The sequence below is a fragment of the Typopeltis vanoorti genome, chromosome 22, assembly GCF_054136105.1.
Source record: "Typopeltis vanoorti isolate ZY-2024b chromosome 22, IOZ_Tvanoo_1.0, whole genome shotgun sequence".
Taxonomy (NCBI): Eukaryota; Metazoa; Arthropoda; class Arachnida; order Uropygi; family Thelyphonidae; genus Typopeltis; species Typopeltis vanoorti.
The window spans coordinates 2,841,040-2,856,346 of NC_143570.1; the positions used below are offsets into that span (position 1 = coordinate 2,841,040).

The 15,307-nt window shown below is 36.6% G+C and overlaps 1 protein-coding gene across 1 annotated transcript in view; it reads left to right on the plus strand.

Annotated features, from left to right (window-relative positions):
• Nucleotides 1–15,307, plus strand: part of Ppt2 (palmitoyl-protein thioesterase 2) — an 88,347-nt gene that overhangs the window by 23,556 nt on the left and 49,484 nt on the right. The window contains exon 4 of the mRNA XM_090412331.1: nt 9,642–9,696. Within this exon, the coding sequence (XP_090268457.1) occupies nt 9,642–9,696 (55 nt within the window). The remainder of the gene's footprint in view (nt 1–9,641; nt 9,697–15,307) is intronic.

A 15,307-nucleotide genomic window follows, 5' to 3' on the forward strand; every position in this document is an offset into this window, starting at 1 on the left:
AGTGGAATTACTGAGCGAGCACTTTGCAAGAGTATATCATCCAGTGATGACATTGCAGGAATGAATGAACCAATAGCTTATACGGGAATTGTGGTGAATGAAGTGGAGGTGAATAGTCTATTACAAAACCTCAATGTCAATACATCTGTGGGATTGGATGGTATACCAACTTGTGTCGTACGTGAGGCAGCTGAAGAAGTGTCAGTGCCCTTGACCATTTTGTTTAATTTGAGTCTCGGGTCTAGGTTAGTCCCGAGGGGGTGGAAAGAGGGGAAAATAGTTTCACTGCATAAAGGAGGTTCCAAGACTGCTGTTGTAAATTACTGACCGATCAACATATCAGGAATCGTTGTCAAGGTCTTGGAGAAAATAGTCAAGAGGAAAATACAGGATTGGATAGATGAAAATGGGATACTGTACGGGGGACAGCATGGTTTTGTGAAGGTAGATCATGTCTCAGTAACTTGCTCACGTTTTATAACACAGTGACGGCTGAACTGGATAAGGGTGATAGGTTTACAGTGATTCTACTGGACCTTGCTAAGGCCTTTGACAGGATACCACATGGAATTCTAATCAGAAAACTGCAGCATATCAGGATGGATAAAAGGTTAGGCAAGATGGATAGGAGGGTGGTTGATGGAGAGATGTCAGAGAGTGGTTTATTCAGGAGTAGAGTCCAAAAGATGACCTGTGACTAGTGGTGTGCCATAGGTTTCTGTTCTTGGACCACTACTGTTCAATTTATTCATTAACGATATAGGAAAGGATCTGAGAGGAAATGTTCATTTGTTTGCTGATGATGCAAAGTTGGGTAGAGCAATAGTGAGTGCACAGGATGTCAAAATTTTGCAGGATGATTTGGATAATTTGGAGGACTGGGCTAAGGAGAATGGTTGTCAATTTAATATGGCAAAGTGTAAGGTTATGCATTTTGGGGTGAAAAGATTAGCAGCACTATATCACATTGGTGGAACTGTACTCCAGGAGATTGACGAGGCCAGGGATTTGGGAGGGTTGGTGGATAGGGAATTGAAGTTTAGGGGGCACATCGCAAAAGTGGCTAAATCAGCTCATCAAATCACTTGGTTGCTGAAAAATACTTTAACAAGCAGAGACAAACAGGTTATTGTTCCTCTGTATTGAGCCTTGATAAGACCCCATCTAAACTACTGTGCCCAGATATGAGCACCAGGGTTTCTTCTTGATGGGGAGGAGGTGGAGAGGATCCAGAGACGAGTGACGAGTGACCAAAATGATAGCAGGTCTATGGAATGAACCTTATGAGAACAGGTTGAAGATTTGTGGGTTGCAGACATTGGTTGATAGGCGGAAAAAGGGTGATATGATTGAGACATTCAAATTACTGAAGGGTTTCTATAAGATTAATATGGCAAAGTGTAAGGGTAGAATAGGACTGGTGGTCAGAGGACTAGGGGCATACATGAAAGCTGGACAAGAGTGTGATTAGCAAGGGTGTTAGAGCTAAGTTTTTTACTTGGAGAGTGGTGAATGAGTTTAATAAGCTGCCAGGGTCTGTTGTGGGTGCCATGACTGTGAATGAGTTCAAGGCGAGGTATGATAGCTACTGTGTGAATGTTGAATAGTTGTTCTTGACATGATGTTAGGGCCTCCCTCGATGAGTCTATCGACTCCTTGGAGTTGCCTGTAATAATAATAATAATTTGTAGTAGAAAGAGAGTAGGTGATAGAACAGAGCCCTGAGGAATTCTTGCATTAGTGTGAAACTCAAATAGATGGAACTGTCCACTATCATTACATTGAATGACCAGAGAAAGCTGATTACTCAATTACAGAATTGGCAAATAATCAATTTGTTTAGTAGACCTTGATGCCAGGCACATTCAAATGCTTTGGAAATGTCAAGAGTGACATCACGTTTTTCTGAATCTTTCCATGGCATGTGTCCAGTGGAGGGTAATGTAGGCTATAAGGTCATCAATGGACCTTGAATAGTGGAATACTAGTAGTTGCTGCTTAGGTGATTGTGATTGGTTGGTCATTTCAGACTTCTGTATCCCATTTTTGGAATAGGCTAGAGATATATGATTGCTTCCACACTTTGGGATAAGTGCTGACTAAGCATAGAAGATTGTATTCATTTCAGATAAATTATGGAGACTACAACCGTGTTAGAAATAATTATTTTAATTTCCAGACATTTCAACCTTCATATGAAGGTCATCATCTGGAGTATACATGTATATATATATACAGAGACAAGCTATATTACATTTCACATAGTATGCTAAAGAGACAATGATTTGATCAACGGTTATTCTATGGCCTGACCTCTAGTTAAAAAAAAAAAAAATAAATAAATGAAATAAAATATTGTAATAAGTAAGTAATCTACTTACTTATTACAATAAAGTGACTGCTTCCTTGGACAGAGGAGAAGGATACACAGTAATATACTTGGATTTTGCAAAAGCTTTTGATAGAGTACCTCGTGATAAGTTGACAGTCAAACTAGAGCAGATGGGGTTGGATATTAGATTAGTGCATTGGATTGGAGACTGGCTATCTGATAGGTATCAACAAGTTGTGTATGGGGGTGCAATATCCAGGAAAAGGAAAGTCACTAGTGGAGTGCCTCAGGGATCTGTTTTAGGGCCATTACTATTTAACTTGTATATTAATGATATTGGCGAAGATTTGGATGGAGATATTCAGTTGTTTGCAGATGATGCAAAGTTGGGACGAACCATAAAGAGTAGTGAAGATGTTGTGGCCTTGCAAGAAGACTTGAATAAATTGAGTGATTGGGCAAGCAAATGGGGATGTGAGTTCAATGTTGCAAAATGTAAGGTTTTAAAATTTGGAAAACAAAGATGGGATGCAGAATTTATGCTTGGTGAGAATATATTGTTTGAAGTAGAGGAAATAAGAGATCTGGGAGTGATAGTGGATAAGGATCTAAAATTTAGGGGACACATCGCCAAAATTGTGAAGACAACACAAAGACTTCTGGGAATGATGAGGAGGACACTGACGTGTAGAAGTAGGGAGATTCTTGTTCCATTGTATAAGGCTTTGATTAGGCCACACATGGACTATTGTGCCCAGATTTGGTCACCTGGTTTTCAGAAGGATGAAGAGATGTTGGAAAGGGTCCAAAGGCGACTGACTAAGGTAGTTTCTGACCTCTGGAATGTCGAGTATGAGGAAAGATTGAAAAGATGTAATTTGCAGAGTCTAGTGGAGAGAAGGAAGAGGGGAGATATGATAGAGACCTACAAGTTGATAAGGGGTTGTTATAGGATCAATGGTGGAGAAGTTCTACAGAGAATAGTGGGAGATCAGGGGAGAACCAGAGGTCATCCCTGGAAACTGTATAAAGAGGGTGTGAGTAGGGGAGTGAGAGGCAGGTTTTTTTCGTGCAGAGTTGTGAATGATTGGAATGCCTTGCCTGAGAGTGTGGTGTCTGCAAGGAGTTTGAATGTGTTTAAGACCCGGTATGATGAGATGTGTGTGAGATAAAAGGACCTCCTAGATGAGTCTTTGACTCCATGAGGTCTTGTTTAATAATAATAATAAAATAATAATAATAATAATAATAAAATAAAATTACTACATGAATGCTATATTCTGTTTATGACAACATCAGAGAATTTTTTTTTTTTACGTAGATAGTTTTATTACAGCAAAAGTGATGTCTTAATTTAATTGTTATATTAGATTTAAGATTCTGGATTATCTATAATCCTATTTATAATTAACTCTTAGAGAGAAAGGTTATGTGAGTAGAATATATGCCTTCCATATTCTTGGAATTTTTTTGGGATCATGTTAGCTCAAAAATAGTTATAAAAAATAAAGTAATAGAACAGATGACACAGGATAATTATTTAGGCTGCATAATAATATATCTACAAGATAAAGATATAGATGAAAAAATAAAGAAATCTCAGAAAATCTGTGGAACAGTTAAAAGGACACTGAATAAAAAAAAACAAGATAAGAAACAGAACTAAAATTTTACAAAGTAATGGCCACCTCCATTCTGCTATATGGTTCAGAAACATGGATTATTAAAAAGAAAGACAACGAAAGTAAAAACAAGCTGCAGAGATGAGATTTTTATGAACTGTTAAAGGATGCAGAAAATTGGACCATATCAGAAATGAAGACATCAGAAAAGATATTTATAACATAAATGAAAAGATCAAAGAATATAGAGAGAAATGGAAAGAACACATTTAGGATGGAAAGATATTGCTACCATAAGATATGGAGAGATATAGACCAGACGGAGAGAGAGAGAGAAAGAAAGAGAGGAAGACCAGTGACAAGATGGAAAAACCAGTGAAGCCAGAACAGGCAAATGCCTAATCTTTGAAGAGAAGAAGTAGTAGTAGTCCTGGATTTGCTGGCTAATGTATATTCAAAGAGTATCAAAAAACATTAAAAGAGGCCTCTTTTTCTTCCAACAGCATCTTTATAGAAGTATTTATCTCTCAAGAGAGCAAAAGTATGGCAACATTTTGGAATGGTCTTATCAGAGCTTTCTCACTGACCTGATAATTTTAGCCGTCCGAGGTGTAGCATCATATAACAGATAATCCACCACAGGACTGTAAAGCCTTTTTCTACCTCATTTTCCATATATCAGGATCAGTTTTGGTCACGATGTTAAAACCTTACGCTGATGTTAGGAATTAACATATATAAAAATACATTTGACTCTCACTATAGCAAACACCACTATAAAAAAGTTTCTCACTATAGCAAAATTCTGACCAAAGTCCTTTAATGCTAGGCTAATAGGAATTCACTATTGCAAACTATTCATTATAATAAAGCATTTCTCTGGTTTCTGTGAGTTTGCTATAGATTTTGTTTTTTTTTATTTTATACACTAATGTTTATTAGTGAATTATTTTTGTAGAACCAGTCTCTAAGTAAAAGTGATAAGACAATTATAGGGAACTCATAATATTTTGTCCCACTCACAAAATAGAAGAATTTACTTGTAACACATTATTTGTGGTTTACATGTACTGCAGTTATATGTGGGTGGAATTTCTTTTTTCCTTTAAAAAAAAAATAAAGATGAATGCATACTATTGCATCCTCCTGATTTTCTAGTACTGGTGATAAATAGTCAGCTTTGTTAAACATATGCTTAAAAAATAAGAACGCTTTCATAAGGATGTAGGTTTTATGGATGTTTATATATAATATTAATCTTTTAATTAATTTTAAAGAGAATCCATCATAATGTTGCCTTACATAGCCTTGTAGTAACTTCTTTTGCTGATCTAGCACCTTATAGATGTATTTCTACTAACAGAGGAACTCTTTCCGGGCCTGTTTTTTGGGCACCAGTTCCCAAGTTAGTTGATTTTTGTGTGTTGAGGCTTATGTGCTGTGAAGAATTCATGTTGGAGGTTTAATGGAATATTATCAGCACTGAGAAAGGATTAAAACTAATTTTAATGCTCCCAATATTTCATCTCACTCACAGAGACATCTTCAGGGATTACAAATAACTTTTTGTAACAACACACAAATACAATACAATGATAGGTAAAACAAGTGAGTGAAACTAAAGTCCTATCTAGGTGTACACTCTCTATGGGCATTTGCCGGTGGCCTAGGATGTAAAATCCCTGATAATTAATTTTCCCAAATTTTGGGAAGTTTTATGCAACTGTATTTGTTTAAATTAGGTTGATTCCTGAGTGCAGATGCAGATTCAAAAAACAGCCTTTCTTTTTTGAATTTACTATGGTGGAGCATGGTAGTTTTTTTCCAGGAGATCCTGTGGATTGTATCCAAAACATGGTGTGCAAGGCCAGATTGACTATAATCGTGATTGCAGATGTATGACGTGTTCTTCTAACCGGATGGTTGCTGATCTACTTGTCTGTCCGAAGTAAGCCAGCTTACAGGAACAAGGTACTCTGTATACTCCAGGCACTGAGAGAAGAGGGAGCTGATCTTTGGTGGAACGGATAAGGGTAGTAAGTTTATGGTGGGGCTTAAACGCTGTATGGAGGTTGTGCTTTTTAACGACCTGGCTATTTTTTCTGATGTGCCATGGATGTAAGGTATGGCGATGGCATTTCTGAAGTCCTTCTGAAGAGATGATCTGGGAATGGGGAAGGAATTGATTATTTTTTTAATTCTGTAATCACTGTAGCCACTGGGAAAGGAAGGTGTTGTGTATGTGTTCGAGTTCGGTTGAGTTTCACTGGAACAAAGATTGTAGGCTCTATTGGTTAGAGTTTTAATAATCCCATTATGAGTAGGTTTTCTATATACAGAGAAAGAAAGGCTACCATTAGGAAAGCGTATTACTAAGGTGTCTAGGAAGGGTAAACTATTGTTATTTTCCTTTTCGATTGTAAACTGGATTCTTGGATGTAGGATATTGAGGTGACTGAGGAAGGAGTCTAATGTGTCTGGGACATGAGGGCAAACGGAGAATACATCATCTACTTATCTTAGTCAGATAGAAGGTTTTAGAGGGGAAGAGTTTATGGCTCGTTTTTCAAAATTTTCCATGTAAAAATTGGAAAGAGGGGGAAACCCATGGCAGTTTCCTCTATCTGTTTGTAGATTTTGTTCTTTCAAAAAAAATAACCACAATTTATGGCAAAGGAAAAGAGCTCTAAGATATCAGAAAGAAAAACGTTTTTTAAGAGTGTTAAGGTGTCATTTAGGGGAATATTGGTACTCAATCTCAAAGTCCATTCTCTTTGACATCTCAGAAGCTTCCGCACAGAAAGAATTCCAAAAAATAAAAAATAAGCACATTAGAAAGTTTAATAACCTTTGTAAATCGAAACCACTACCTCAAGTTCAACTGCTCCATACAGTAGTCAACCTATTGTCAAAAAGACTCAGCAAAGATACCATCAGTGCCCTAAGCCTCGGCCACAATTTGCCGTTGCACCTAAAGCAGTTCTGGTACTAGATATCATGTACAACATCGAATGCGGAATCTGTCACTTAGCTCCGACTTGACATAGCTAACATCCTCTCCCAGTCGTCACCTCCAAAAAGTAATTTATCTTCCAGACAACTCTCTGCCCTCAGAAAATTACGGAAAAAAAAAAGTATCATCATCACCAGAGCTAATAAGGGTAATGCCACAGTCATCCTTAACTCCTCAGAATATAATCGGAAAATGGATATTATTCTCCGGGATCGTGCTACCCACATACCACTTGAACATGATCTCACAAAAACTCAAGTTAAAAAAATTTTAAAAATTACTTAAAAAAAGTGTTCTCCTGGCCTCCTGACATTACAAAAAAAACTCAAACCTTTCAGTTCTCATCTGCCCTCCCCTCTGGATTACCTAAAATCCACAAACCTAATTCTCCCCTATGACCTATAGTAGATGCAACTAGTACACCTTGCTACAAATTGTCAACGCAACTAGCTAACTCTTTGACCCCCCCCTCCTCACTGGTCTTACCACATCTTATGTAAAAAACCCTACCCACTTTAAAAACTTAGTTGAAAATCTTACTTTAAATAAAACAGACATATTGGTCAGCTTTGACATCATCTCATTGTTTACCAATATTCTCCTAAATGACACCTTAACACTCTTAAAAAACGTTTTTCCTTCTAATCTCTTAGAGCTCTTTTCCTTTGTCATCAATTCTGGTTATTTTTCTTGGAAGAATAAAATCTACAAACAGATAGAGGGAACTGCCATGGGTTCCCCACTCTCTCTTGCCAATTTTTACATGGAAAATTTTGAAAAATGAGCCATGGACTCTTCCCTCTAAAACTTTCTATTAGGCTAAGATATGGAGATGATGTGTTCTCTATTTGGTTTCATGGCCCAGACACGTTAAACTCCTTCCTTAGTCATGTCAATACCTTACATCCAAGAATCCAGTTTACGATGGAAAAGAAAAATAACAAGAATTTAGCATTCCTAGACACCTTAATAATAATACACCTTCCTAATGGTAACCTTTCTTTCTCTGTATATAGAAAAGCTACTCACACAGGCATATACATTCACAAACTCTCCCACCACCACCACCCCTCTCAACAATATGGCATTATTAAAACTCTAAACTAATAGAGCCCACAATCTTTGTTCCAGTGAAATCGCCCTTTCAAAAGAAATCAAACACATACACAACACCTTCCCTTCCAATGGCTACAGTGATTACAGAATTAAAAAAGTAATCAATTCCTTCCCCATTCCCAGACCATCTCTTCAGAAGGACTTCAGAAATGCCATCGCCATACCTTACATCCATGGCACATCAGAAAAAATAGCCAGGTCGTTAAAACGCACAACCTCCATACAGTGTTTAAGCCCCACCATAAACTTACTACCCTTATCTGTTCCACCAAAGATCAGCTCCCTCCTCTCTCAGTGCCTGGAGTATATAGAGTACCTTGTTCCTGTAAGCTGGCTTACTTCGGACAAACAGGCAGATCAGCAACCATCCGGTTAGAAGAACACAAGTCATACATCTGCAATCACGATTATAATCAATCTGGCCTTGCAGACCATGTTTTGGGTACAACCCACAGGATCTCCTGGGGAAAAACCACCATACTCCACCATAGTAAATTCAAAAAAGAAAGACTGTTTTTTGAATCTTCATCTGCATTCAGGAATCAACATAATTTAAACAAATACAGTTGCATAAAACTTCCCAAAATTTGGGAAACATTAATTATCAGAAAACCCTACTTTACATCCTAGGCCATCTGCAAATGCCCATAGAGGGTGTACCACTTAGATAGGACTTTAGGTTTCACTTGTTCATTTTACTTATCATTGTATTGTATTTGTGTGTGTTGTTACAAAAAGTTATTTGTAATCTCTGAAGATGTCTCTGTGAGTGAGATGAAATATTGGGAGCATTAAAATTAGTTTTAATCCTTTCTCAGTGCTGATAATATTCCATTAAACCTCCAAAATGAATAGTTGATTTTTGGTGAAAGTAAATAGGGTCCTCATCTGCCTGGAAACTTAGATTTTAACCTAGCAATTTAAAAAAAATCAATCATAGTATTCACACTATTTCAGAGGGTTATGAGGGTTAGTTGCTTGCCTGCTGTTCTTTCATCATTTGTATGTTTACAAAATCATTGGTAGTCATGAACTCAACTACTGGTACTGATGAATCATTGAGACCAGCTTCCTCCTGATTTTCAGAAGTTGGGGCTAAATGGATTCTGCCTACTCTCTCTCTCTCTCTGAGAGAATGCAAAGGTATTGTGTTTATTTATTCCATTATAAATTGACTGCAGTCATTATTAAAATATGTTACCTAAGCATCAAATATGAAATCATCAATAGTCTTTTTTTTTTTTTTAATTTGACCTTAATATCCACATTACAGTTGTAATTCTACTAATCATTGACAAATAACAAACTCATTTCAACAGAATATTAACAACGAATTCATCCTGAAAAGAAACTTAGTCAAGATCTGTATTAATTAGTTCATGCATTCTACATCTAAAAAGAGGACAATTTATTTTTAATACTAAATGTTTCAAATAAACAAAGGAAAAAAATCCAGCTTCATTTAATAAATTTACAGGATCTTTTATTATATTTGTGTGTGTGTGTAGCGTCTCCAAATATATATATATATATATATATATTTTTTTTTTTTTTTCAGATGGTGGTGGATGGAAGTACTTATTCCCAAAACTTATTAAAGAGTATGCTTACAAGTAAGTTTTTTTTTTTAAAGAATCTGCACATGAAAGTTGTAGAACCTATAATCTGTTTGTCCATGGAAGAATAAATGTCAGAGAGAAAGAGGAGAGGAAGCATTTGATTTAAATAACTATGCATTATAATTTCTGATGTAGGTGGGTTTTTCTGAATTGCAGAAATAATAAATTTTGGGGAAGAAAACATTACACTGTTTTGTTGATTTGACTTTGGTTGTGAATGGATGATGGTTGGATGCTGGTTTTGTTTTATTATTATTATTATTATTCAAGCATTTTCATGGAGGCTGCAGTTTCCATAAAAATGATTAGTGTATGATGCGCACACTAACTGTTTTCATTTAATGCTTATCATACTTCTCTTTAAACTCATTCATTGGCAGTGCACTCACACTGGTTCAGGCAATTAATTTCACCCCTGTTCACCACTCTAAGCAAAAGAAGAAAAAAGAAAATGTCCATACATCCTTACCAACTGCACTTTCACTCAACTTCCAGTTATCACCCCCCCCCTTGTTCTTTTTTTTTTCTGTCACTTATTGAAGAATTTCTTTTGCATCTATTCTATATAAACTTCTTTAGTAATCAAAGTTTCTTTCATTTTCCCCTCTTTTTCACCTGTCACCAAGTTTTTGTGACCCATAAATCTTCAATTTTATATGGCGTGTCATATAAAATGGAGTATCCTACAGATTTGTTGCCACACCATCTTTGCTACTTGCCTCCAAATTTAATTTTTTCTACCACCTCCTCATCTCCAAAAACTCCAGGCAATCAAATTTGAGCGCAGTAGTTCTCTCAAAGCCTTATAAAGAGGAATAATAACTTCCTTAATCCTCATTTTGTTTTTCAACATCCAGGCATCCTTTGTACCATCATTTTTTATTTTGGTTTAACCAATAAGAATACAATTTGGTCGGCTAAATCCCAAATTGCCAGCCCATCCTCGTTCGTTCAGTATCAAAGTAGATACCCAACAGGGTGCACCACGAGAAGGTGAGGATTGGACATTAGGTCAGGAGCCCTGGTCGGTTCTCCGCATTCCTTTAAAGGCTATGTGGAGGTCTCCTCTCAGTTATACAGCTTTGAACCTTAAGCACCCAAGAACTTGACATTGTCAGCATCCAGGAATGGGTTAGCAGAGCTAATCTCAGATGGTATGGTCACTTAAATAGAATGGGAGAGGAAAGATTAGCAAAACAAGTGTTCTCTGCCAGGTTGGCAGGAAAACGACCCAGAGGAAGACCAAGATATAGGTGGATTGATAAGGTGCAAAGTGCCTTAGACGATAGAAATATAAGATCTGATAATGTTGGAGTCTTGACAAGTAACAGACTGATTTGGAGGAAAATTGTAGATAGGAAGTTAGTAATGATGTAATTTTTTCATGTAGTACTGTCATATCCTGTACACCCCTTGAGGGTACATGGCAGGAATTTGATGATGATGATGATGAGGCATCCTTTGTGTTTTTTGGCTGGATTTGAATTTTATATCCTGTAGTTCAACTGCCTGTTCAAATCCCTGGCCACAAACTTCGTGCTATGTATTCCATCAATATAATACATGCAAGCTTTTCAGTTCAAACTATATAACTTTACATTTTGTTACATTATCCTTTGCGTACATTGTCTATTTAAATCATCTTGCAGAATGTCATCTTATTAACTATTTCCCTATCCAGTTTATCATCATCAGCAAACAACTGGATATTTCTTCCTTGGATCATTTCCTGTATCATCAGCGCACAAATTAAATATTAGCTACTAATTAATATACTACTCTTTGATGTCATCTTCTTATCCATATCACCAGCATCATATCCATCTCCATTTGCTTCCATTTATTAAGAAAGAGTTCTATATAGTATCATGTCAAATGCCTTTATACAGTCCAGCAGTTACATTCTGTAGCTATTTCATTTATTCTATTCAACTGTCACTTTATTATAGAAAGCGAGCACATTACTGAGGTAAGACCTGTCCTTCACAAAACTGAAGGATAGGTCATACCTTAGTACTTATAAGTCTGTAATTTGCTACATCTGAGGGGCAGCAAAGTATAGACTTCTATTACCCAGTGAAACACCACACCTTGCTTTCTATTACACAGAAACTGCACTTCTATGTAATAAAAAGTAAAAAAAAAAAAATTAATAATAGAGGTTTATTAATTAATCTGACTGCAAACTCAGATTTTTTTTATTTTTTTTTAGAGAGGTTTTAGAGGCACAATCTAGATGCATTAATAGTATTCTGAAGTGAGGATTTGACTTCAGGATTTTGCAGAGTAAATTAGTTTCAGGTTGCTAAAGTATTATTATTATTATTGTTATTATTATTATTCATGACACCTCCAAGGAGTCCAAAGACTCATCGCGGGAGGACACCTATTGTACAACTCTCCTTCTCCACCACTACACCGAACCCCTACCACCAATCAACAACATTGCTTCCGAAGAACACAACCATCCGGTTAGAAGAACACAAGTCATACATCTGCAATCACGATTATAGTCAATCTGGCCTTGCAGACCATGTTTTGGATACAACCCACAGGATCTCCTGGGAAAAAACCACCATGCTCCACCATAGTAAATTCAAAAAAGAAAGACTGTTTTTTGAATCTGCATCTGATGTATTGAATATTTTACCAGAAGAAGAGATGGATGCTGGCCATCTATACTTCTCAAAAACAATCCTCAAGTTCTCAAAAACCAGACAAGTCTATAAAGCCAAAACAATAGGAAAATTTTTATAATGGAACTGTCATGGGTTTTGCCAATGACATCAAGATTTTGTTGCAGAAACACAAATCTTTCTGTTTCTGTCTACAGGAAACATACTCATGACCCAATGATCCAGTAGGACCCAGAACTGGAGGTGGTCCTGCTCATGGAGGACCTAGCTATCTTAGTGGGCAGTCATACTCCTTTTCATTATGTCCAACTTAATACTGCTCTATAATCAGTAGCGATTCACCTATCCATGGGATTTCTTATGACAGTATGTTCAATTTATTTACCACTGAGTGCTGAGTTAAATGAAATCGATCTTGATAACCTTATTTTGCAACTGCGTGAACCTGTACTTCTAATGAGACTTTAATGGTCACAATACTCTGCGAGATATTGCTAACACAAATAGACAAGTTCGAATCATTGAAAGAATCCTTGACAATAATGGCCTCTCCCTTTTGAATAATAGACTCAATACTTTCTTCTATATGTCTACCCTCTCATATTCTGCAATCGATCTTACATTCTGCTCCCCTTCATCCTTCCACTGCTCACGTGGGACGTCAAAGAGAACATATATGAAAGCAATTGTTTGCCTGTTCTTCGCACAATGTCTTCACAGGAACCACGTTCCCCTGAACAGATTCCCATATGGAAAAAGGACCAGGCTGACTGGAACACTTTTTCCCATCTTGCAAAATTATACCATCAGTCACACATCTATCAGTGAAGCAGTAAAGTATATAACAGACTGCATTATCCAGATAGCAAAGCCTCAATTTCCACATTATCCAGATAGCAAAGCCTCAATTTCCACATTATCCAAATCCTTGGTGGAACCCAGAATGCCAGCCGACCAAAAAAGATCAACACAGAGCATGGGGTATATTTCGTAGATACCCCACCACATCACACTTAAAAGCTTTTAAGCATGCTCAGGGCAAGGCACGTTATGTGAGATGTCAGAGTCAAAAACAATCATGAATCCAATTTACCTCATCAGTTAATCAAATGACCAGTGCAAAAATTGTATGGGATAAAATCCGGAAAATGAAAGGTTGATATAGAACACACTATTTATCTACCTTAGACCATAATGGAAATGTTATTGCTGATCCTAAAGCTATTTTAGACACTCTGGAAAAAAGTAAGAGAAACAAAGGCTAAATTTTTCTATCAATGGGTTTGAGCCATACAATCAGCTATTTGTTAAGGAGGAACTAAAAAAAAAAAAAAGAAGCTCTTTTACTGTCTCACCCTAGTGCAGTAGGGCCTGATGACATCCATTATGAAATGATAAAACATCTACCATCATCTTCTATGAATCTCCTTCTCTTAATATACAATAGCATACTTACAGAGGAAGAGTTTCTAAATTCTTAGCATAAGTCAGTTGTCATTGCTATCCCAAAACCAGGAGAGGATCCAGCACAAACAAATAATTATCAATCTATTGCTCTGACTAGCTGTCCTTTTAAGATATTAGAGAAAATTGTTAATGCCAGACTTCTCTGGCATTTAGAAAGCCAACAGTCTTCTCTCCAATACACACCATGGCTTCCCTAGACATTGTTGAACTTTATACCATTTGATTCATTTAGAAACTTGCATAAGAGATGTATTTCTGAAGCAAAAACATCTGGTTTCAGTTTTATTTAACAGGAAAAAGATTATGACACAGCCTGGAGATATGGCATATTAAAACACATGTATAACCTGGGTCTCAGAAGACACCATCCTGTATTTCTGTCCAGGCAAACTTTCCAAGTCAGAGTGAGAAGTATGCTGTCTCAGCCATCATCAAGTGATGATAAGTCATAGATTCCTTATAAGAGTTGCCCCAGTCCTGAAAATAGTTCAGGCTCAAACTTCGTTTGTCCACACTTGGATAAAGGATTAAACCAAGTATATAATTTCTTGGTATCTTTAATTTATAGTATAACCAAGTGAAAAAACTTCCAATAACTTTCTCTAATCCAGAATAATTTAATAATAAGGTGTGACACCTTTTGGCAACCTGTATATGAAAATATGACTTCTGCATTACTTCAACCTTAGTATCACCTTTGGGTCTGGTTCCCACTGAAGAAACCTCAACAAAGGTCAAAACTGGTCTGGGTAGTGACCCTTCCCATAATGCATAGCATTACATGCCTGCAAGGAGATGTGTTTTGCATTACAGGTAGACTGCCATATTTCCTTGAGATAAAGACAGGATGGGGGTTATGTAATAAGTAAGATGATAAAAAAAGTTTTATTACATAAACGTATTGAGCTTACCATTATTCTTCAGTGACAGAACCCATACAAAAATTTACATAGACGTAGGGGGTGGGGGGGAAGGATTGTATTTCACCACGATCATACCATGAATATTTCTCTGATGAAGTGATCTTACGCAGCAAATTTTTATCTTTCAACACCTTATCATGAAACTTCTCACACTCCATGACACAATTTTGTCTTACAACTAACATAGCACTTGTTGTCTCAATATTTAATCTAGATTTCTGCATTCTTTTTGGATTGTATTTCACCACGATCATACCATGAATATTTCTCTGATGAAGTGATCTTACACAGCAAATTTTTATCTTTCAACACCTTATCACGAAACTTCTCACACTCCATGACACAATTTTGTCTTACAACTAACATAGCACTCATTGTCTCAATATTTAATCTAGATTTCTCCTTTGACCACATACTGTTCATAACAGAAAATATTCTCTCAACAGGTGCTGTACTTCCTGGAAGACAGAGAATAAACTCTACAATGTCTATGTGCTTTTTTTTTTTTTTTTGCTCATTTCAGAAAAAATCTATACCCATCTATCAGATACAGGAATGTTATTTTTTTTTTATTCCATG